This window comes from Theropithecus gelada, chromosome 19 (assembly GCF_003255815.1).
Source record: "Theropithecus gelada isolate Dixy chromosome 19, Tgel_1.0, whole genome shotgun sequence".
NCBI classification, from domain to species: Eukaryota; Metazoa; Chordata; class Mammalia; order Primates; family Cercopithecidae; genus Theropithecus; species Theropithecus gelada.
Window position 1 is genome coordinate 17,862,388 of NC_037687.1, and position 21,366 is coordinate 17,883,753.

At 56.4% G+C, this 21,366-nt stretch overlaps 1 protein-coding gene across 4 annotated transcripts; it reads right to left on the bottom strand.

Moving 5' to 3' along the window:
- Positions 1-579: 579 nt before the first annotated feature.
- Positions 580-20,735, bottom strand: LSM4 (LSM4 homolog, U6 small nuclear RNA and mRNA degradation associated). Of its 4 annotated transcripts, XR_003116857.1 has the most exons (6): positions 20,473-20,735; positions 14,126-14,167; positions 10,568-10,666; positions 6,701-6,884; positions 4,124-4,590; positions 580-607 (listed from the first exon to the last, which is right to left on the bottom strand). XR_003116857.1 is itself a non-coding variant. In XM_025366878.1 (5 exons), the coding sequence occupies exons 1-5, from the start codon at positions 20,473-20,475 to the stop codon at positions 4,499-4,501; spliced, it is 420 nt and encodes a 139-aa protein (XP_025222663.1). In that variant the 5' UTR covers positions 20,476-20,735; the 3' UTR covers positions 3,944-4,498. The 4 variants fall into 4 exon arrangements, 3 of the variants coding, with proteins under 3 accessions (XP_025222663.1, XP_025222665.1, XP_025222662.1); XM_025366878.1 differs by lacking the exon at positions 580-607 and having other exon boundaries at positions 3,944-4,590; XM_025366880.1 differs by lacking the exons at positions 580-607; positions 14,126-14,167 and having other exon boundaries at positions 3,944-4,590; positions 20,473-20,646.
- Between the last annotated feature and the right edge of the window lie 631 nt (positions 20,736-21,366).

The following is a 21,366-nucleotide window of genomic DNA, read 5'->3' on the forward strand; positions in this document are numbered from 1 at the left end:
GTGTGGCCAGCAGCTTCTTGTCCACTTGAGACTATTTGACTGGACCTCCTCTTACTCTTAAATTTAAAAAAAATTTTTAAATTTATTATTATCAGTTTTTTTTGAGATGGAGTCTCGCTCTGTCGCCCAGGCTGGAGTGCAGTGGCACGATCTTGGCTCACTGCAACCTCTGCCTCCTGGGTTTAAGCGATTCTCCTGCCTCAGCCTCCTGAGTAGCTGGGATTACAGGCACGCGCCACCATACCTGGCTAATTTTTGTATTCTTAGTAGAGATAAGGTTTCACCTTGTTGACCAGGCTGGTCTCACACTCCTGGCCTCAGGTGATCTGTCTGCCTCGGCCTCCCAAAGTGTTGGAATTACAGGTGTGAGTCACGGCGCCCAGCCGGCCTCCTCTTGCTCTGTGAGAAGGAGGTGCCACCTCGGGGTCCTGCACTTCCTGGGCAAGGCCAGCTGGTCAGCCTAGGCCCTGCAGCCTCCTCCTCCCTGCCCTGAGCCCTCAGCACTGCCCCCCTCCTTCCCTCCCAGCTTCCACCCCTGCCTCTGACAGTTCTAGAACCCTCTGTGGCTTCTTTTCGTGTCGCCCAGAACCTGCGCCCTCCCCATTTCCTGCCCCTTTCTTTGCTCCTGTGTCCCCTGGGCACAGGGCCTTTGCACGGGACTGTCCTCCTGACCCCTGCTGGTCCACAATGCTCCTTCCCAAGGTGGCTGGCTCCCTGGTCTCTCAAGCCCTTCCTGAATCTCCAATGTCCTTTTCTCAGTTTCCCTGACCACCTCTTCATTCACCTCCTCATGAGCCGGCCCTGTTTGTGGTTTCTTTTCTTTTTTTTCTTTTTTTTTTTTTTGAGACAGAGTCGTGATCTGTCACCCAGGCTAGAGTGCAGTGGCGCGATCTCGGCTCACTGCAACCTCCGCCTCCCAGGTTCTAGCGATTCTCCTGCCTCAGCCTCCCGAGTAGCTGGGACTACAGGCTCGTGCCATCACACCCGGCTAATTTTTGTATTTTTAGTAGATGGGGTTCCACCATGATGGCCAGGCTGGTCTTGAACTCCTGATCTCAGTTTATCCTCCCACTTCGGCCTCCCAAAGTGCTCGGATTACAGGCATGAGCCACTGCGCCTGGCCTGGTTTCTTTTTACAGCATTTATGCATTTGACATGCATATGCTTGTGGCTGGCTCACTCCTGCGGAAGGGAAGGACTGCCGGGGCTGTGTCACCAGCACCTGGGACAAGGCAAGTGGCCCTAGTGCCAGGCTTGTGCCAGGCCCTGGGCTCCAACAGGAGAAGGTGGGGAGGGAGGTGACAGGGACACAGGCGATCTGTGGGTGGCCGTCAGAGTAGCTTTGGGAACAGCAGGTGAAGCCCAGAGAAGGAGGAGGGAGAGGATGAGGAGGGGGGGAGGGAGAGGATGAGGAGGGGGAGAGGGAGGAGGGGGATGGGAGAGGGGGATGGGGGATGGGGGAGGATGGGGAGGAAGATGGGGAGCGAGAGGAGGGGGATGGGGGAGGAGGAGAGAGGGATGACTTCCCACAGCTGCCTCTCAGGGGCCACTGCCCAAGGCCAGCCTCTGCACTTTTGTCCCTGAAGCGGGTGCTTGGCTCCGGGATGAGGTGGCGTCAGCGGCCGACCTGGGCCTGTCACACTCTGGTGGGGGACTGTGGGCTGGCCCTGCAGAGCTCAACCCCGGGCTGAGTCACAGCACAGTGCCAGGCATGGGCCTCCCTGACAGAAAGCAAACTCCAGGCGAGAAGGTCTGGGGGTGGGTGGGGACCATCTACGGTAAAGGCAGCCCCAGCTGGGTGAGGAGGGCATGGACCCTGGGCCCAACAGACCATCGGAGGGACAGAAAGACCTGGAAGCCTTGGATTTAGGAACTAGACTGGTGCTTTTGGTTTCTGTTTCTTGAGGGGGTGAGGATGAGGCTTCGTGAAACCAGCCAGGAAGAATGAAACGCAGAGCTGGTCCGACACCCAGCTCAAGGGAGGGGGGCCGGAAGCTTCTGGAAGTCTGCAGGGGCCTAAGCAGGGGCTACTCTAGCCCACGAGGGCCAAGTTGTCGGAGGCAGGCGAGGGGACTCTGCGGCTTGAGTCACAGGTCAGGAGAGACTGGGCCTAGAGCCCGCAGCTGCCGGGCTGGAAAGGTCAGAGCCAGCTCTGCGTCTGGCTGCACCGGCAAGAAGCCGCAATTACACAGGCAAAGGAGGCCGGGGATTAGCCCCAACACGTGGGAACCTGAACAGTGAGAAGGCACTAGGGGGTGTTGGAACACATTCTGAGTTCAGAGCCTGGTCAGGGAGGAAAAACCAGAGATCAGCAAGAAGGGGAAGGGGCCTCCGAGGGCTTTCCCAACCCAAATTCCCAGGACGCCTGACCCCAGAGCTCCCGGATTTCACCCACGCCTTGTGACACACACGACCCCTGGGAGGAAGGAGCTCAGGCCCCTCAGAGAGCCCCAGAAGCCTCTAAGGGCCACTGAGTCTACAATGAGGGGCAGGAGCTGCAAATGGGACCTCCCTGCTCCCCACCCTTCCTTCCCTCCTTCCCTGAAGATTGCCCCACCCACCTCACCCTGTGAGCCCAGCCCAGCCCCCTGCACCGCCCACCCTGTAGGGGCATGGGATGTGCCAAGAGATGCTCCTGTCAACCAGGCGCAGTGGCTCACGCCTGTAATCCTACCACTTTGGGAGGCCAAGGTGGGAGGATCACTTGAGGTCAGGAGTTCAAGACCTGCCTGGCCAACATGGTGGAACTGTGTCTGTACTAAAAATACATAAATTAGCCACGCGTGTTGGTGCACACCTGTAATCCCAGCTACTTGGGAGGCTAAGGCAAGAGAATCGCTTGAATTCAGGAAGTGGAGCTTGCAGTGAGCTGAGATCGCGCCACTGCATTCCAGCCTGGGCAACAGAGCAAGACTCTGTCTCAAAAAAAAAGAAAAAAGAAAAAAGAAAAAAAAAAAAAAAAAACCCGATGCTCTTGTCCAGCAGGCAGGTGGGTGCCGTGGGTCAGTGCATCCCAAGGCTTCCAGGCCTGGGCCCACAACTGCCGCCCCTGCCTGTGTTGAGGGGGCGGGTTTGTGAGGTTCAGGGCAGGCCGCAGCCTGGAGCCCACATGCCCTATCTCTAACCATCAATCAAGTGCCGCTGTGGAGGAGAGGATTCAGGCGACAGCAGATATCCATCCCTGTCCCCCACCCCACACACAAGGAGAGCATCCCAGGTTAGGACACTGTAAATGCAAAATCTATACGATGGCAAGGAACTCTGAAGACTCAAGAAACAGTTCCTCACGGACGGGGCTTTTTATTCCAATCACCTCTCAAAATAGGTCTCCAAACGGGGACCCTGAATGAAGAGAAGGCTATGCGGGGTGACGGGCTGCTGCCTGGCTCAGGGCTTCCCTGCAGTTACTTCCCGGTCCGCAGACGCTACCCGGAGCCTTTCCCGAAAGTGCTGACTCAGTGTCTCAGGCGCGCGCGCCCGAGGTTTGACAAGTCCGGCTTGGCTCAGAAAGGGGGCAGGAGCCTCGTGAGAATCTTCCAAGGGGATTCCTGTCCCCAGTCTTCCCTGTGTGAACGCCAGTGTGGCCAGATGGGGATAGATGATGGAGCCCAGGCCACCCGGGAGGGGGTGATGGGGACCATGCGTGGCCCCTGCCTGGGACTGCCTTCCCCACACACCCGTCAGCATTAACATCTCCACAGAGGGGAGAGGGTATAGGACAACCTGGTGTGGGGGCGCTAGGGACTCTCAAGAGCCCCACTGTCCAGATGCTGGTCTTGCCTTTTGTAAAAGGACATCAGGACCCCACTGTGACGCTGACGCCTGGTGAGATCTCTCAAAAGGAAGCTTCCCTTATGGGAACAGTGATTTCCTGAGAGCCCAGAGATGGACAGAGGGCAGGAGACCCGCTAGGTGCGCCCAGATGGTCAAAAGGAACAGTGGATGTACAGTGTGTAGTTTTATTTGTTTTTATTTTTGTAACACAAGAGAGGAAGCGATGGGCCAGGGCCCAAGGCATCCCGTGCACGGGTTCGAAGGCTTTCAACCGTCCTGGGTTTGTTTTGAAGGCAATTCTGGGGCCGCGCCCAAAGAAACTCTGCAGGCTGTCAGTCCCAGCGTGAACAGCTTAAAATAAAAATCTCCCGTCTGGTCACTGCTCGGAGAGGCTCTGAGAAATGCAAAACAAACCCGCCTGGAAAATGCTGCCCTGAGAACCAGAGCGAGGGCTTGAAAGATGCCTTCAACACAGGCTCTTCCAGGAATCCAGCCAGCTTTGGGACGGCCGCTTCACAAAACCAAACACACCAAATAACATTTCCAACCAGAGAATTGCCGGTTTTAGCAAGAAAAAGGGACTTCACCTAAAAGGGAGGGTCACAAAACACGAAGGGGGTTCCCCCTGACGCCCGCCTCTTCCTTTCTGAGCAGATCCGTCCGAGACTGTGGAGCGGAATCGCCGCCCTGGCAGGAGGGGGCGCAGCGGCCGGTCTGGGTGGGCTCACTGTTTGCCCGCCTGTCTGCCCGGCTTCTTCTCTGGCTGGCCTCTGCCTGTGCCCGGGATCCCACCTCGGCCCCGGCCGCCAAACACACCTAGAGAACAGAGAGAAGGGGCTGCAGCAGAGCCAGGTGAGTGGGACCTTCGACAGGATCCCAGTGCCCTGAAACTCTAGTCCAGGTCACCTAAGTCCCCAGGCTCAGCTTCCTCATGTGTGAGGTGGGGACTGAGGGTGCTCTGGATCTCCTCCATGGGGCAGAGCATCTGAGGAAGGCAGGAACTCCAGGGCATCCTCATTATGGGACTAGACCCAGCCCCCAGGGATGCAGGGGGGGACTAGGCAACAGAGGGCACTAAGTCACATGGCGGGTTGGGGCAGGCTTCCTAAACCACAAAGCCAGAAGGGCTTCCTGGAGGAGGGGGAGGTGAGAGAGGGGTGGAGCAGAGACTAGGGCAGTAGGCCAGGCTGGGGGCTGCCTGGGGGGGGCCTCCCACGCTCCAGGACCACCCGTGGCCTCTCATCCACCTGCCAGGAGGAAAACAGAAGAGGGTTTCTGTGAATCCAGCCCCAGGGATGGAGAATGGGAGGGGACTCCTCACCTGGCCTGAGGCCACAGAGATAGGAGACCATGAGGCCAAATGACATTTTCCATGAAGCCCCTGAGGTGGGAGCATGTGGCCACTGGGGAGGTGACAGGGGGGTCCCGGGAGATAGGGTCCCAGGAGATGAGGGCCCCGGGGACTCACTGAGTGGACACTGCAGCGGCGCCTACAGTAATCCTGAGCAGGCTGCATGCAGGGCACACCTGTCCCCACACCGTCTGTGTGCCCAGCACCCCTTCATGCCACCCCCACCACAGGCCAGGCCTGGACGCAGCAGGCTGGCTGGGCCGGGACCCAGCATTGATCCCTCCCTCTCCGTCTCCCTCGGGGACCCCAGCTCTGTGAGGCCCGTCTAGGGAGCTGTTTCAGAGAACTTTCTAGCTGGACGAATGCTTGAGGAAATCAAAGCTGGAGCTTCAAACAGCAGGAGAGCCAAGGCCAGCAAGAGGAGCTGGCCCTGCGGCCCATGTGCCGGGTGCCAGGGGCCAGAGGCCAGCGCTGCAGGCAGCATAGCTCTGGCTCTCCACAGAGCCCGCTCGGAATCTCAGCCTTGGGCCGGGGAGGTCTGGAGACAGGAGGACTGACCCCAACAGGAACTGGAATCACTGTCTCCTCTGCAGACCTCAACCCCGTGAAGGTGGGGTCAGGGGTCCAGATTTAGAGGATCCAAGAGGTCAGGGCTCTCACCAGCCAGGGGCCACCAGGCCCTGCGGGGACAGAGGCCAGAGGCCAACACTGGCCCAGGCCACCAACCTCCCCTCTCACCAGGGAGGGCCAGCTGTGCCAGGGTGCACGGCCTGGTGGGAGTTACTGCGAGGCTGCTATCTGCATCCTATGGCCCCGTGGCTTCCTGCAGAGCAGCCAGAGAAAACCCCCGCCTTCCCTAGGTAGGACCTGACCCACTCTCTCAACAACCTTGACCCCAAGTGCTGGGAAGGAGCCAGGCCTGGGACCCCAGAGGCCCCACCCACCCTGAGATCCCCAAAGTTCCCTGCCTGGAGTACTATCCCCATCCCTCCCTCAGGCTCACTCCTGACCACCTCGTGAGCCCGCACCTGAGCCCAGCACACCAGCAGTGCCCATGGATGGAAGAAACAAAGCCCAGGTCCCCCTGAAAACACAAGAGCTGGGGACAGAGAGGTGAGGAGGGGCAGGGGCTACAGATGGCCCCTGGGCCTAACAAATGGAATTTTACGCCAATTCATCATCTCTGGTGGGGGCGGGTGACCTTGGCTCTGGATAGAGCCACGGCAGGGAAAGGGCCCCACACCAGGCCCCAAGTGGAGTCCTTGCCAGCGGCCTGGAGAGGTGGGCACCGCCAGACCCTCTCAGAGAGGAAACTGAGGCTTGGGGAGGTGACTTGATGTGCCCTGAGGACTACCAGGAGGCGCAGTGAGAGGAGGACTGAGTCCCAGGTCTCCAGGCTCCTCTGGCTGGGCCTTGGCTCATGGCCAAAGACCAGGAAGGGGGCCCGGGAGGGTTGGGAGGCTCCGAGGCAGTGCTGCATGGGCACTAGCCAAGAAGGCCAACCCCGAGAAGGAAGGATGCCACGTGTGGCTGTCCTCCCACCCCAGGTATGTCCACTGGGGATGGGAGACCCACCTCGGCCGGCGCCGCCCATGCCGCGGCCTTTCTGCTGCTTCTGCTGCTGCAGGCCTCCGCGGCCGCGGCCCTTGGCCACCACCTCCTCCTTGACCATGTCAATGATCTCATCAGGAATGCGCAGGTACTTGATGGTGCTGCCACGGATGTAGCACTCGGGCATCCGCCAGAACTTGTCCCCGTCCTGCGGAGAAGGGGAGCGGGTTTTTTGTATTTTTGAGATGGAGTCTCGCTCTATCACCCAGGCTGGAGTGCAGTGGCACGATCTTGGCTCACTGCAACCTCCGCCTTCTGGGATCAAGCAATTCTCCCGCTTCAGCCTCTCGATTAGCTGGGATTACAGACGCCTGGCTAATTTTTTTGTATTTTAGTAGAGACGGGGTTTCACCATGTTAGCCAGGATGGTCTTGATCTCCTGACCTCGTGACCCGCCTACCTCAGCTTCCCAAAGTTCTGGGATTACAGGCGTGAGCCACCGCGCCTGGCCCTATTTTTTTTTTTTTTTTTTTTTTTGAGACGGAGTCTCGCTCTGCCGCCCAGGCTGGAGTGCAGCGGCCGGATCTCAGCTCACTGCAAGCTCCGCCTCCCAGGTTCATGCCATTCTCCTGCCTCAGCCTCCCGAGTAGCTGGGACTACAGGCGCCCGCCACCTCGCCCGGCTAGTTTTTTGTATTTTTTAGTAGAGACGGGGTTTCACCGTGTCAGCCAGGATGGTCTCGATCTCCTGACCTCGTGATCTGCCCATCTCGGCCTCCCAAAGTGCTGGGATTACAGGCTTGAGCCACCGCGCCCGGCCCTGGCCCTATTTTTAAATTTTACTTTTATTTTTATTTTTTTGAAATGGACTCTCACTCCGTCACCCAGGCTGGAGTGCACTGGCACCATCTCGGCTCACTGCAACCTCCGCCTCCCGGGTTCACGCTATTCTCCTGCCTCAGCCTCCTGAGTAGCTGGGACTATAGGCACCAGTCACCATGCCCGGCTAATTTTTTTTGTATTTTTGGTAGAGACAGGGTTTCACCGTGTTAGCCAGGATGGTCTCGATCTCCTGACCTCATGATCCACCCGCCTCGGCCTCCCAAAGTGCTGGGATTACAGGTGTGAGCCACCGCGCCTGGCCGGGGAGCGGGTTATTACCAGGCTGTCTGGCCCAGCGCTGGGAGCAGGGTCTCAGATCTGTGGGAGGCCCTGCAGATCCCACCCAGCCTGTACCCCGCACCACCCCTGCAAGCTGCACAGTCTCAGTCCCAGGAGACACGTGGAAAGGTGTCCACCCTGCAGGCAGGATCGCTCCTGATCCCAGGCAATCCTTCACCCAGCAGCAAGGGTGGGTGTGGTAGGCGCAGCCCCCTTGTGCACCCACAAGGAAAACGGACTCCTATCCTCTGCCCGTGCGCCTGGCTCAGGAGTGGCTGACTGGGGCTCCCTCCAGCCTGGGATGGGGCTCTCTCTGGTTGGGGTTGGGATTCTTTGCCTGCAGCCCAAAGCCCAGAGTGGGTGGGGGCCTCCCTGTGCACCAGACCCAGATGAAGCCCAGCTACTCTTCCTCCTGCCCCAGCCCCACCTCACTTCTGGAAGCCTCTCTATGTGCCCTGACTCATTCATTCATCGCAGTATCTCCCAACAGGGCCTGAGTTGGGTGCAGGGACATGTGAGCAAGCTACAGGCCTAGTGTGGTGGGTGAAGAGGGGTGGGGGATGGGGGAACTTGGGTCCTGCCAAGGTGGCTCAAGGGCAGCTTCCAGTGATGCCAGTGTTAGGAGAGCTAACCGAGACTGGAGAAATGCGGCCTTGCAAAGTCACAGACTCACGCTGCAATGCCTCCCTGAGGCCCCCACTGGGACAGATCGAGGGATTAGCAGGGGCCAGGGCCATTCCTACCGTATCAGTTCCCCAGTCCCACCCCACTGCCCAGGTTCCTGGACAGATCCACGTGTGATGCCTGGAAGGCCTTTGCCCCAGATGCCCTTAGAAGTCAGATCACAGTATCTTCCTGCTTGGAACCCACCCATGGGCCCCTCTGTCTTGGGGGCAAGGTCTAGGAGCCTCAGGAGGGCTCCCTAGGGCCTGAGATCCTGCCCCGCCCTGGCGGTCCTCTCCCAGCCTGATGACATTCCCTCCAGAAGGAACTTTCTGTTTCCAGAACACACGCCATGGGCTTGCCCCCAGGACTTTGCACGCGGTTTTCCCACTTCTCATCTGGATAACTCTGGCCCCTAAAAGGCCTCACCTGCCTGAATCCCCAAGTCCTCCCATCAGACACTCTCCTCCATGCCTGGGTGGGTGTGGCCTGGCCCAGCGCTGGGCGGGGATGAACAGCCCCTTTGGGTGCTCACTGTCCTAGGAACCCCTCAAGGGCTCGTGGGGTGGACACACTATGGTTCTGTGGGGGCTCAGGGCCTGGGCAGACGGCTTGGCGCCCAGCTCTCCCAGGCAGGGCCTAGAGGCTTCCTCGTGCAGGAACGTGGGCAGGGCCTGAGCTCACAGCAGGGAGGCCCCTGCCTCCTGCCCACAGTGCTCCAGAGGTCCCTCAGCCCGGGCGGGTCTCTGCATCCTGCGGCCTGCCTCTGAGGGAGGGAGGGCCCCGCTCAGATAGGGACGATGTGAGTTCCCATCGCCTCTCCTCCCAGCCACCTGTGACGGCAGCATCACCGCCCAGCCACAGAGGCAGGCTGCCCAGGGAAAGTCACCCGTCCACTCGAAGCTGGCGGCAGAGGCCAGAGCAACCCCTGGAGACCACACAGCCTCTGAATTCACAGGCTTCTCATTTCTAGGACCTAGAAGTGTCCAAAAGACCGCACATGCTCACCCACGCAACACACCTGGTGATGCCAATGCCGGAAGCGGAGCGCGCCCCGCTGGCCGCAGGTGGGAGGCACCCGGTTCTGCAGCGAGGCACCGTCCGGCACAGCCGCACTGGACCCACCCAGACGCCCTCCGAGAGGCTATGGCACGAAACCCAGCAAGCAGCTTCTCGAGCTTCTAGCGCTGTGCACAGCAGCCCCACCACCTGTCCCCACCCTGTGCTGACGAGAGGCCCAGTCCTGGGTCGGGCTGGGGGTCAGGGCAAGATACGGCCACTTCAGGAAGAAGCGCCTCCCTCCTCGAGCCCTGTTGTCCCGTCAAGGTGACCCCAGGCAGGCAGTCCAAGCTCCCCAGCAGTTTCCTCCCTACCATGGGGGGCTGTCACCCACAGGGAGACAAGACAGATGGTATCAGGGAAGGTTGGTGGGAGGAGTCCAAGGGAGCCGCTGCCTTCAGCACCATGCCTGACCTCCTCCTCAGTGCTCCACGGGTCATCCCAGGGGCAGGGAAGGCCCGTGACGCCAGGGGAACCATCTTCCAGCCCCGGCCGACCCAGCAGCGCTCCTAGCCAGGCACTTCCCGGTCTTGGGCTCTGGCTGGTGGCTCCTGGTCCACCAGGCCCTGGCACTGCTCCTGCCCACCGTGACCTGGGCATCCCGGACATCCCATGGCCACACTACCATGGCCCACAGAGTCCAGGCAACATCCAGGCTGGACTAAAGGCAGCAGAGCCTGGGAGGCTTGGACCTCCCCTGGAGGGGGCTGCCCTGACCTGAGCCACAGGGAGTCCCCAGGCCCAGGTCCTTCCAGGTCAGGGGTGGCACCAACAGACACACAGCAGGAAAGGCCGGGTGGGGGGGCAGCCTCATACAGGGTCAAAGTCCAGGGCGTGCTAGGGGACTTGGTGGCCTGGCCCACCCTGCCCTGTCCCTCCCCACTGACCCCTGTCAGGATGAGCAGTCCTAGGAGGCCTCCCCCACTAACTCCTCCCATGAGGCCCAGGGAGGGAGGATGCTGAGTGTCCACCCCGACATACCACCCCCATTGGTGGGCGCAGTACCCACCCTGGATGTGCAGATGACTTCTCGCAGGTTAATGTTCATCCAGTTGTCGCAGCTCACCAGGTGTCCATTGTACGTCTCCCCATTTTTCAGCTCCACCAACTGGAAGAGAGACAGGCCAGAGGTCGGCTATGGCCCTGGAGCCCTGCGCCATGGGCCCCCCAGGAGGTGCAGCTCTGCCCCGCGAGACGGACCACCACCTCCGGGCCTCAGCCCACAGCTCCCAGACCCCTAAATGGCCTTCCTTACAGGCGACAGGCTCTGCCTCCGCTATACACTTCACTGGCAGTTAGACAGTCTATCATAATGCCAACCTTTGTACAATTAAAAAATGATACTGGGCTGGGCGTGGCGGCTCAGGCCTGTCATCCCAGCACTTTGGGAGGCCGACGTGGGCGAATCACGAGGTCAAGAGATTGGGACCATCCTGACCAACATGGTGAAACCCCATCTCTACTAAAAATACAAAAATTAGCTGGGCATGGTGGTGCGCGCCTGTAGTCCCAGCTACTTGGGAGCCTGAGGCAGAAGAATTGTTTGAACCCAGCAGGCGGAGGTTGCAGTGAGCTGAGACCGCACCACTGCACTCCAGCCTAAGCAACAGAGTGAGACTTGGTCTTAAAGAAGAAAAAACTAAGAAACACAGAAATGTTTAAAGGAATGAGTGAGACAATGGTGACGGTGGCCACTGATCCAGGGTGGCTGGGGGCCAGGTGGGTACAGCTGGGCTGGTCCGGCAGGCACCCCCACAACACCAGATATTTGGGTTTTGGTGTTCCGCAAATGCTGTTTTGCACTGTAATAATTACTCGTCTATTTTGATACGTTTTGAGAACAAAGATAAGTAGCACATCATTCTGAAGATATGCTGCTGTTCGGAAAAGGCTGAGATTTTTTTATGTCTTTTATGAGACAGGGTCTTGCTCTGTTGCCCAAGCTGGAGTACAGTGTCGTGAGCATGGCTCACTGCAGCCTCGACCTCCTGGGCTCAAGCCATCCTCCCACCTCGGTTTCCCTAGTAGCTGAAACTACAAGCTCACCCTACCACATGCGGTTAATTTATTTTCCTTTTGTAGAAGTGGGGTCTCGGCCGGGCGCGGTGGCTCAAGCCTGTAATCCCAGCACTTTGGGAGGCCGAGATGGGCGGATCACGAGGTCAGGAGATCGAGACCATCCTGGCTAACACGGTGAAACCCCGTCTCTACTAAAAATACAAAAAAACTAGCCGGGCGAGGTGGCAGGCGCCTGTAGTCCCAGCTACTCGGGAGGCTGAGGCAGGAGAATGGCGTGAACCCGGGAGGCGGAGCTTGCAGTGAGCTGAGATCCGGCCACTGTACTCCAGCCTGGGCGGCAGAGCAAGACTCCGTCTCAAAAAAAAAAAAAAAAAAAAAAGAAGTGGGGTCTCACTGTTGTCCAGACTGGTCCCAAACTCCTGGGCTCAAGTGATCCTCCTGTCTTGGCCTCCCAGAGTGCTGAGATTATAGGCATTAGCCACTGTGCTCAGTCCAAGGCTGAGTTTTTCTTTTGAGACGAAGTCTCGCTCTTGTTGCCCAGGCTGGAGTGCAATGGCATGATCTCAGCTTACTGCAACTTCTGCCTTCCAGGTTCAAGCGATTCTCCTGCCTCAGCCTCCCACGTAGCTGCGACTACAGGCACCTGCCACCATGCTCAGCTAATTTTTTAGTAGAGACGGGGGTTTCACCATGTTGGCTGGTCTCGAACTCCTGACTTCAGGTGATCCACCCACCTTGGCCTCCCACCAACGCTGAGATTTTTAAATGATTCAACTTAGGCATCTGCCCAAGAGACACGAACATAGGCAACTATACAAATATGTGTGCGTGAACGTTCACAGTGACACTATTCGCAATAGCCAAAAAGGGGAAAGAGCCCAGATGCCTATCAGCAGACGAACAGATAAACAAAATGTGGTAAGTATCCGCTCCAGGGAGTATCGTCTGGCTATAAGGAATGAGGCACTGACACAGGCCACAGGGTGGATGAACCTCAAAAAAAAGGTGCTGAGTGACAGCCACCAGACTCGAGAGGCCTCATGGTCTCCGCTCACATGCATGGGATATATCCAGAATAGGCAACCCCACAGAGACGGCAGCTGCCTCGTGCTCATCAGGGGCTGGGGCTGGGAAGTGACTGCTGATAGAGACGGGGTTTCCTTTTGGGGAGACGGAAATGTTCTGGCCTAGATAGAGGTGGTGGTTACACAATGCTGTGACTGCACCAAATGCCACTAAATTGTGCACTTTAACTGTAGTGTTAGTATGTAATATTATCATTTTTTGGAGACAGGGTCTCACTGTTGCCCAGGTTAGACCTGCAGCCTCAAGCGCCCCTGGCTCAGGTGATCCTCCTGCCTTAGGCTCCCGAGTAACTGGAACTACAGGCACACGCCACTACACCCAGCTAATTTTTACATTTTATGGAGAGGCGTGGTTTCTCCTTGTTGCCCAGGCTGGTCTCCGAACTCCTGGGCTCAAGCCATCCTCTAGCCTCAGCCTCCCAAAGTGCTGGGATGATAGGCATGAGCCACCATGCCCAGCCTGAAGTTCTTTTTATTTTATTTTATTTTATTTATTTTTTTTTTTTTTGAGGCGGAGTCTCGCTCTGTCGCCCAGGCTGGAATGCAGTGGCCCGATCTCAGCTCACTGCAAGCTCCGCCTCCCGGGTTCACGCCATTCTCCTGCCTCAGCCTCCCAAGTAGCTGGGACTACAGGCGCCCGCCACCTCGCCCGGCTATTTTTTTTTGTATTTTTAGTAGAGACGGGGTTTCATTGTGTTAGCCAGGATGGTCTCGATCTCCTGACCTCGTGATCCGCCCATCTCGGCCTCCCAAAGTGCTGGGATTACAGGCTTGAGCCACCGCGCCCGGCCTCTTTTTATTTTTTTAAGAGACAGGGTCTTGCTATATTGCCCAGGTTGGATTTGAACTCCTGGGCTCAAGTGATCCTTCCATCTCATTAATTTTCTCCCATCCAAGTACTAACCAGGCCTGACCCTGCTTAGCTTCCGAGATCAGATGAGATCGGGCGTGTTCAGGGTGGTATGGCCGCAGAACCCCCTCATTAATTTTTTTTCTTTTTTTAGAGACAAGGTCTCACTCTGTCGCTCAGACTGGAGCACAGTGGTGTGATCATAGCTCACTGCAGCCTCAAACTCCTGGGATCAGTCAATTCTCTCGCCTCAGTCTCCTGCGTAGCTGTGACTGTAGGCACACACCACCTCATCTGGCTGAATTTTAAATTCTTCTTCTTGCCCAGGCTGATCTTGAACTCCTGAGCTCAGGCGATCCTCCTGTCTCGGCCTCCCAAAGTGCTGGGATTACAGACGTGAGCCACTGCAACTGGCCCATTAAATTTTTAGTAAGTATGTATGTATTACTCTTATAAGTAGCAGAAATAACAGGGGTGTGGACACGCCTGGGGAGGGAGAAGGGAGCGAGCTGCCGTGCTGGTGGACAGGCAGAAAGCCGTCTGCTCAGCCACCGCCCCTGTGCTGAGGCTGGCCCCCTCTCAAACAGGCTGTCCCAGACCACTGAGTACTCACCATGGGGTGATTCTGAGCCGTCTTCAACAGTGACAAGGGAAGCTGAAAGGCAAATAAAGCTGCATGATTTGTCTGTCTGATCAGCGCCTGGGAGCTCTGGTCTCGAGTCCCACCCACGACTCAAAGATGGTGCGGTACGGTGCAGGGGGCGCACAGGAGTGTGCGTCAATCACTCTCCACCGGAAATGCCATTTCCTTACTCTGCCCAGCCCTGGAACACACACCTGCCTCTTGGATTAGGAAGAAAAGCCTCACATACCCTCCCTCCTACCATAGGTGGCCACCACCTGCTCTTGGTGCTGAACACTCTGGTCAATTTTTTTTTTTTTGAGACGGAGTCTCGCTCTGTCACCCAGGCTGGAGTGCAGTGGCACAATCACGGCTCACTGCAACCTCCACTTCCTGTGTTCAAGCCTCCCAAGCAGCTTGCCTCAGTCTCCCAAGCAGCTGGGGACAACAGGCGTGCGTCACCACACCCAGCTAATTTTTATATTTTTAGTAGAGGCGGCGTTTCACCATGTTGGCCAGGCTAGTCTCAAACTCCAGACCTCAGGTGATCCACCTGCCTCAGCTTCCCAAAGTGCTGGGATTACAGGCATGAGCCACCGCGCTTGGCCTAATGCTTGTATTTTAAGCTCAAACTGGTATGCCTGAGATGCATCCATGTTGACGTTACTGTGAGTATGGAGTTGAGGACACTACAGCTTGGAAACCGGGGAACTTGCCCAGTACTGTGGAGCTAGGAGGGGACAGAGCTGGCCTGGCCCTGTCTGTCTGAAGCAAGCACAAGCCCATGCCTTGCAGGGCAGCCCCAACTGGCCGAGACTGACACTGCCAGGCCCCATTGCAGGGGTCAGTCCCATCAGAAAAGGCCACATCTGAGCTGGTTTTATTTTTTCAGATGAAGTCTTGCTCTAAAAATACAAAACTTTGCTGGGCATGGTGGCATGCGCCTGTAGTCCCAGCTACTCGGGTGCTGAGGCAGGAGGATCACTTGAGCCTGAAAGGCAAGCCTGTCACCCAGGCTGGAGTGCAGTGGTGTGATCCTGGCTCACTGCAACTTCCACCTCCCGGGTTCAAGTGATCCTCCCGCCTCAGCCTCCCAAGTAGCTGGGATTACAGGGGTGTGCCACTATGCCCGGCTAATTTTTGTATTTTTAGTAGAGACGGGGTTTCTACATGTTGGCCAGGTTGGTCTTGAACTCCTGACCTTAAGTGACCCACTCGCCTGGTCCTCCCAAAGTGCTGGGATAACAGCATGAGCCATCACCCCCAGCCTGAACTGGGTTTTCAAAGACAGGAAGTCACCAGTTAAGGTGAACTTTCAATATTTTTTTTTTTTGGTGGTGACAGGGTTTTGCTATCTTGCCCAAGCTGGCTTTGAACTCTTGGTCTCAGGGAATCCTCCCATCTCAAGCTCCCAAGTAGCTGGAATTACAGGTATGCGCTACCACGTCTGGTTTCAAGATGTTTTTTTCCATCATTACTGAATTTATTATGTCAAATATGTAGTGTTTCTATTACTGGGGGGGAAATCAACACTTTCATTTCGGAAACATAAAACTCAGCCCGTACACTGGGAACTGCCTCGGGGTGACACAGGGCTGTGCCTGGGTACGGGGTCCTATAACGGGCCTGTTCTAGTACTGCCGTGAGGAAGGCCCCAGCACCAAGGGGCCCTGGACGAGACAGTGCCTCACAGGACAGAGGCTTCACCTTGCCTTGTCCTGGTGACTGGAATTCCAGGTGGCCCTGACCCCAGAAGCCTTTGCTGGGAGTCCTGCCCTGGCTACCACCCTGATCCAGAGGGTGGCCGCCTTTCCAGGGGGTGTGAACTTGAAGGCCTCTCGCTGTGGAGGCCGGAAATGGCCTTCAACCCTGGTGGGGTGGCTCCCCCATGAAAGGAAGGGGCTGGGGAGGGAATCCTACATCCCACAGCCCCTTCCTGAGAAAAGCTGCCCAGGGGAGGTCGGTGCCAGCAGGAAGCCAGGCCCAAGCCCGCTTCCTGCACCGGCTTCCTGGAAAAGCCAGATAAGGGGGAAGAAGGGGCCCCGGGGCGGCTGCTCAGAGAGGCAGGGGAGGAGGGCTGCGGGCGGCTGGGCGTGTGTCTGACTGGGTGCCACCAGCCACAGAGAAAACACAAGAGCCACAGATTGGCACACGGGTCCCATGCCCAGGTCGCCCTTTACTGTGAAGAAGCCGTGGGTTTTTCTCAGTAAGCCTGTTTTATTTCTCCAGTCCATAACAGGAACGGGACCCGGGACGTCCTCCTGGATCACTGGGGAAGGGGCAGAGGTCCGGCTAGCCCTTTAAGGCCCACCTCTCATTCTGCAGAGGAGGCGCCGGCGCCCACAGCAGAAGTGACCTGCCCAGGGAAATCCAGCAAGGCCCGGGCAGAGCTGCCCAGAGGCAGACGCCCTACTGTCAGCAGGTGGCCTGGAGACACACCTTCCATGCCAGTGACAGCCCCTCTCGGGTCACTACCTAATCCCAGTGACCAATAGCACAGCCTGGGAGGACCCATGGCCTCCTTGCCTGTCACCCGCAGTCCCATCCAAAAGCAGCAGAAAGAACATCTGAGAAACAAAGAGAGCTGGTGGGACAGCCACAGTGGCTCTCACCTGTAATCTCGGCACTTTGGGAGGCTGAGGCGGGCGATCACCTGAGGTCAGGAGTTCCAGACCAGCCTGGCCAACATGGCAAAACCCCGTCTCTACTAAAATACAAAAATTAGCTGGGCGTGGTGGCAGGCGCCTGTAATCCCTGCCACTTGGGAGGCTGAGGCAGGAGAATCGCTTGAAACCAGGAGGCAGAGGCTGCAGTGAGCAGGAGTTCAAGACCAGCCTGGCCAATATGGTAAAACTCCATCTCTACTAAAAATGCAAAAATTAGCCAAGCATGGTGGCGCACACCTGTAGTCCCAGCTACTCGGGAGGCTGAGGCAGTAGAATCATTTGAACCCAGAAGGCAGAGGCTGCAGTGAGCTGAGATCGTGCCACTGCACTGCAGCCTGGGTGACAATGACGTTTCATCTCAAAAAAAAAAAACAAAAACCAAAAACCAAAAAACACCCAAATAGGGTTGGTGCAGACCTGCTCACAACACTCCCCAGGCCAGCTACAGAGCCAGGCCTGAGAGGCTCTGCCACACTGGCCGTCACACCCATTCCTGCCACCTGACCTTGACTTCTGCTATTGCCTCTGCCTGGGGTGACCTTCCCCAGACCTTCGCGTGGCTGCTGAAACGTCACCTCCTTTGGCCAGGCCCTCTTAATGGCCACTCTCTGCCTCATGGGTGTTTGTTTCCATCATAGGATGCAGCCAGTCTTTAATTACCTTGTTTATTACCTCTGTCCCTTGCTAGACTGGAACACTCAAAGTGGGTGTGGACTTTGTCCAGGGCCAGGCACAAGGCCAGGCACATAAGAGGTACTCGGTAAATATTTGTTGAATAAATACACAAAAGAAATGCACACACCACCCAGGGAGGCACGCAGGGAAGGCAGAACACTCGCCCCACCCCACAGGTAAGGGAAGGAGTGGCCGCCGGACAGGGAGTTGCCTGACTCCTCCAAGGCTGCAATGGCCTGGGGCTGTGACCATATATCTTGATTTCTCCTATATCCTCATCTCCAAACTCTGTTGGAGAAAGAGGTCAGAGGAAGGGGTGGATCCTCAAAATCTTAAAAGAGGATACATCAAAGTGCCAGGTGAGGCTTGGCACAGTGGCTTGCGCCTACAGTCACAGCACTTTGGGAGGCTGAGGTGGGAGGATCACTTGAGCCCAGGAGTATGAGACCAGCTTGGGCAACACAGCAAGATTCTGTCTCTACAAAAAATGTAAGAATTAGCCAGGTTTAGTGATGCATGTGGTCCCAGCTACTTGGGAGGCTGAGGTGGGAGGATCACTTGGGCCGGTGAGGTTGAGGCTGCAGTGATTGTGTCACTGCACTCCAGCCTGGACGACAGTGAGAGCTCAGTTCCAAAAAAGAAAAAAAAGTACAGAGTGCAGTGGCTCACACCTGTAATACCAGCACTTTGACACACCGAGGTGGGTGGATCACCTGAGGTCAGGGGTTCAAGACTAGCCTAGCCAACATGGTGAAACCCCATCTCTACTGAAAATACACAAATTATCCAGGCGTGGTGGCGCATGCCTGTGATCCCAAGCTACTTGGGAGGCTGAGGCAGGAAAATCACTCTCTCCGAGAGGTGGAGGTTTAGTGGGCTTTCTTGGAGCATCTGGAATCTGGTTCTCAGGTCTAGATCCACGAAGACCGAATCCAGTGCCTCCTAATTCAGGAAGCTGTCCAGGACTGCCCATCTCCGCTTCTAACCCAGGCCACTCCTTCTGGCCCTGCCCTGATCACAGGGAACTGGAAGTGTGTATCCCATGATGCCTTGTCCATTCTTGGCCACTCCTCCAGGAAATGGCTGGATAGCCAGGACTCTGGATGTTCAGAAGGTGGGAAGGGGCTGAATGAATGAGTTCACACTTTGCCCAGGCACCGTTCTACACACTGGGAATATAGTTGGAAGAAAAACAAAGATTCTGCTTCCACAAAACTGAACACAGCGATGGATCCTTCCAGCTCTGCCCAGTCTTGCATGCCAACTCTGCCCTCTAAGTACATGGCAGAGGGACAGGCTCTCTGAATCCTTGCTCTTGAAACCACCTTTGCAAAAACTGTAACTGAGGAAATTATGACAGCGAAAAGAGATCAGACTTAACCGACTCCATTGTGCTTCTAACCTTTAAGCTGTCCTTGCTTATTCCTGGGCATAGGCCGAACTAACCTTGGGAAGGGATTTAGTGTATAGTTTGAAACAAAATTGGTAATAGCCCTTTCCCGAAAAGACCCTTTTCTTGCCTGGGGACCAGTCTGCCTTTGTAGGACTAACAAATTAGCTGCACGATTAGAAATTATTGTTTACGGGTCATACAGCCTCTGGCTGCAAGAGTCTGAACCTCCCCAAATTGCTCCTAGGGATAACATCACTATTATAAAATCTAAGATCAGCGTTTGAGATATTTTGCAGACCCTGTACTTGGTGGATCAGCTGACACCACCCAGACCAGTAATCTGGCTCAACCAGTCCTGCAATTCCACCCAGGAACAGAAGACAGCAAGAAAATCTCACTTCAACTCCTCCCCCTCCCCCTCCTCGCCAATGACTCCATCTCCAACCTCAGGAAGCTCCAACCCATCAGCACTCCCCACTTCCTGAGCTCCTACCCGCCAAATTATCTTTAAAAACTCGGATCCCCTAATGCTCAGGGGAGACTGATTTCAGCAGTAATAAAACTCCAGTCTCCTGCATAGCTGGCTCTGTGTGAAATACTCTTTCTCTATTGCAATTGCCCTGTCTTGATAAATGGGCTCTGTCTAGGAAGCAGGCAAGGTGAACCCGTTGGGTGGCTACACACTGACCAGCTGGATTTAGGGAGAGCTCTCTCACTAATCCACAGTTCTGATGCAGCCACCCCTGGGGGGCCCTCCTGGTTACTGAATCTCCCACTGTCTCACAGTCTGGAAGTCACATCCCCAACAAGGGCCTTGGTTTCTCTCATTGAAAAAAGAAGGGCCAGATGCTGATGAGCCAGGCAACTCCCAGCTCTGGATTCCTTTTCTGATCTGCACACTGGGAGACACGGGCACTTTCTAGCCCAGATCCAGAACTTCCAGAATCATAAACAATGTGGCCCCGCAGAGACCTGGGCTGAAATTTTTCCTTCTGTGTATGGGGAGGATGTACTTTGCCCACCCCTAGCTCAAAACGCTCCCTTCCCCTGGAATGACAAGCATTGTGAACCAAGGAGAAACACCACACCCCAGCACCAGGCCTACTTTTCAGCCAGAAAACAAGAGGCCTAGCAGGCTCTGCTGCTAGCATTTTAAGCATCTTATAAGCTCTGAAATTCCTAAAACTAAGTTTCACAACTCAGACTGGCCCCCTACTTCCTAGCACTCTAGTTTTCAATCTGGGAGGTCAGACTGGGTCCGAAGCGTAAGGGACCCCCTTCCCTGCCCAAAAACTCTCTGTTGCATTTGGCAGATCTCCACTTTTTTAACCTGTTTCCCAACCTGCAAAATGGGAAAACTAAGTAAGGCGAGGCCACTGTACTGTGGATACGAGTACGTGCAACCCTAAATCCCAGACACGAACGTGGTAGAACCACCTGCAGTCTCCAGCATCAGTTTCCCGGCCTTGTGCCGGGGGACGGGACTCAAGGCTCGGACCGTACGTTCGCCCCGCGCCAACCCAGCCCTCAGCGCCCGCCCGCAGGGCTCCTAACGACTGCGGTTCCCGCCTCCCGGTGAGACCCCGCCGTTGCTCTGCCCTCACCATGGTGCCGGCGGGGACCGGGCTCGCCGGCCACTTCCGCCGCCGCCGCTGCACACGCTCCCGGCGGTCGTCGCCACGCCGCGCCGCGCGCCACTGGGCTGAAAGAAAGTGGCAGAGACACGAGCCAGTCAGCACCGGGCTAGAAGAGCGGGTAACCAATCCACGCGGAGTAGGGCGGGGCCCGCTAGGCGAAAGGGGCGGGCCGGGCCGTGTTCCCGCCAGAGGAACGAGGAAGAGAGCCGTAAAGTGCCGCGGCTTGTAATACAAAAGGGGGCGGAGCAACGCGCGCCGGGGCGGGGTGCATTGTGGGTAAACGCGTGCGCAGGTGAAACCTTCGTCGGTTTTCTGGGCTCCACGCTGTGGGCAAAGCCAGTAACTGCCTTTGCAGTTGAGGGAGAGAAATCCAGGCTTCGTGGTGATTGGGACGTGCCTGGTGTCGCCCTTCGGACTCCTAGTTTTCTGATTCTGTAATTATCCAGGAAACATCATTTAGTAGGTTGGAATCCTGACCACGACCCTCGGGGCCTCAGTTTTCTCCCTGTAAATAGTAGTGTCTGCTCCAAAACGTTACTTACTATGAGGATGAAATGAATGAAACCGTGTAAAAACACTTAAAACAGCGTCTGGCACATATTAAGTACTTAATACCTATTCTGTGCCTGCTTCTGCTCATAGAAATGAACAGTACACAAAATTCGTGGCCCTTAGGGAGACAGACAGTAAACAAAGTAAATAGGCGAAAGCTATTAGTTCCCTGGGGCCTGCTGTAACAAATGCCCACACACTGGGAGGCTTAAAACAACAGAACGTGATTTTCTCTAATTCAGGAGACCAGAATAATGAAATGAGGTTGTCAGTAGGGTTGGCTCCCTCTGGAGGCTCTGAGGACAATCT

Bases quoted from the DNA above. Each gene is read 5' to 3' on its own strand.
- LSM4 (XM_025366877.1), bottom strand. The intron at 10,667-14,125 runs GTGAGTACTCAG...TCTCTCTTCCAG, and splicing joins CGGCTCAGAATCACCCCATG to TTGGTGGAGCTGAAAAATGG. The intron at 6,885-10,567 runs GTGGGTACTGCG...CCTTCTCCGCAG, and splicing joins AAGTCATCTGCACATCCAGG to GACGGGGACAAGTTCTGGCG.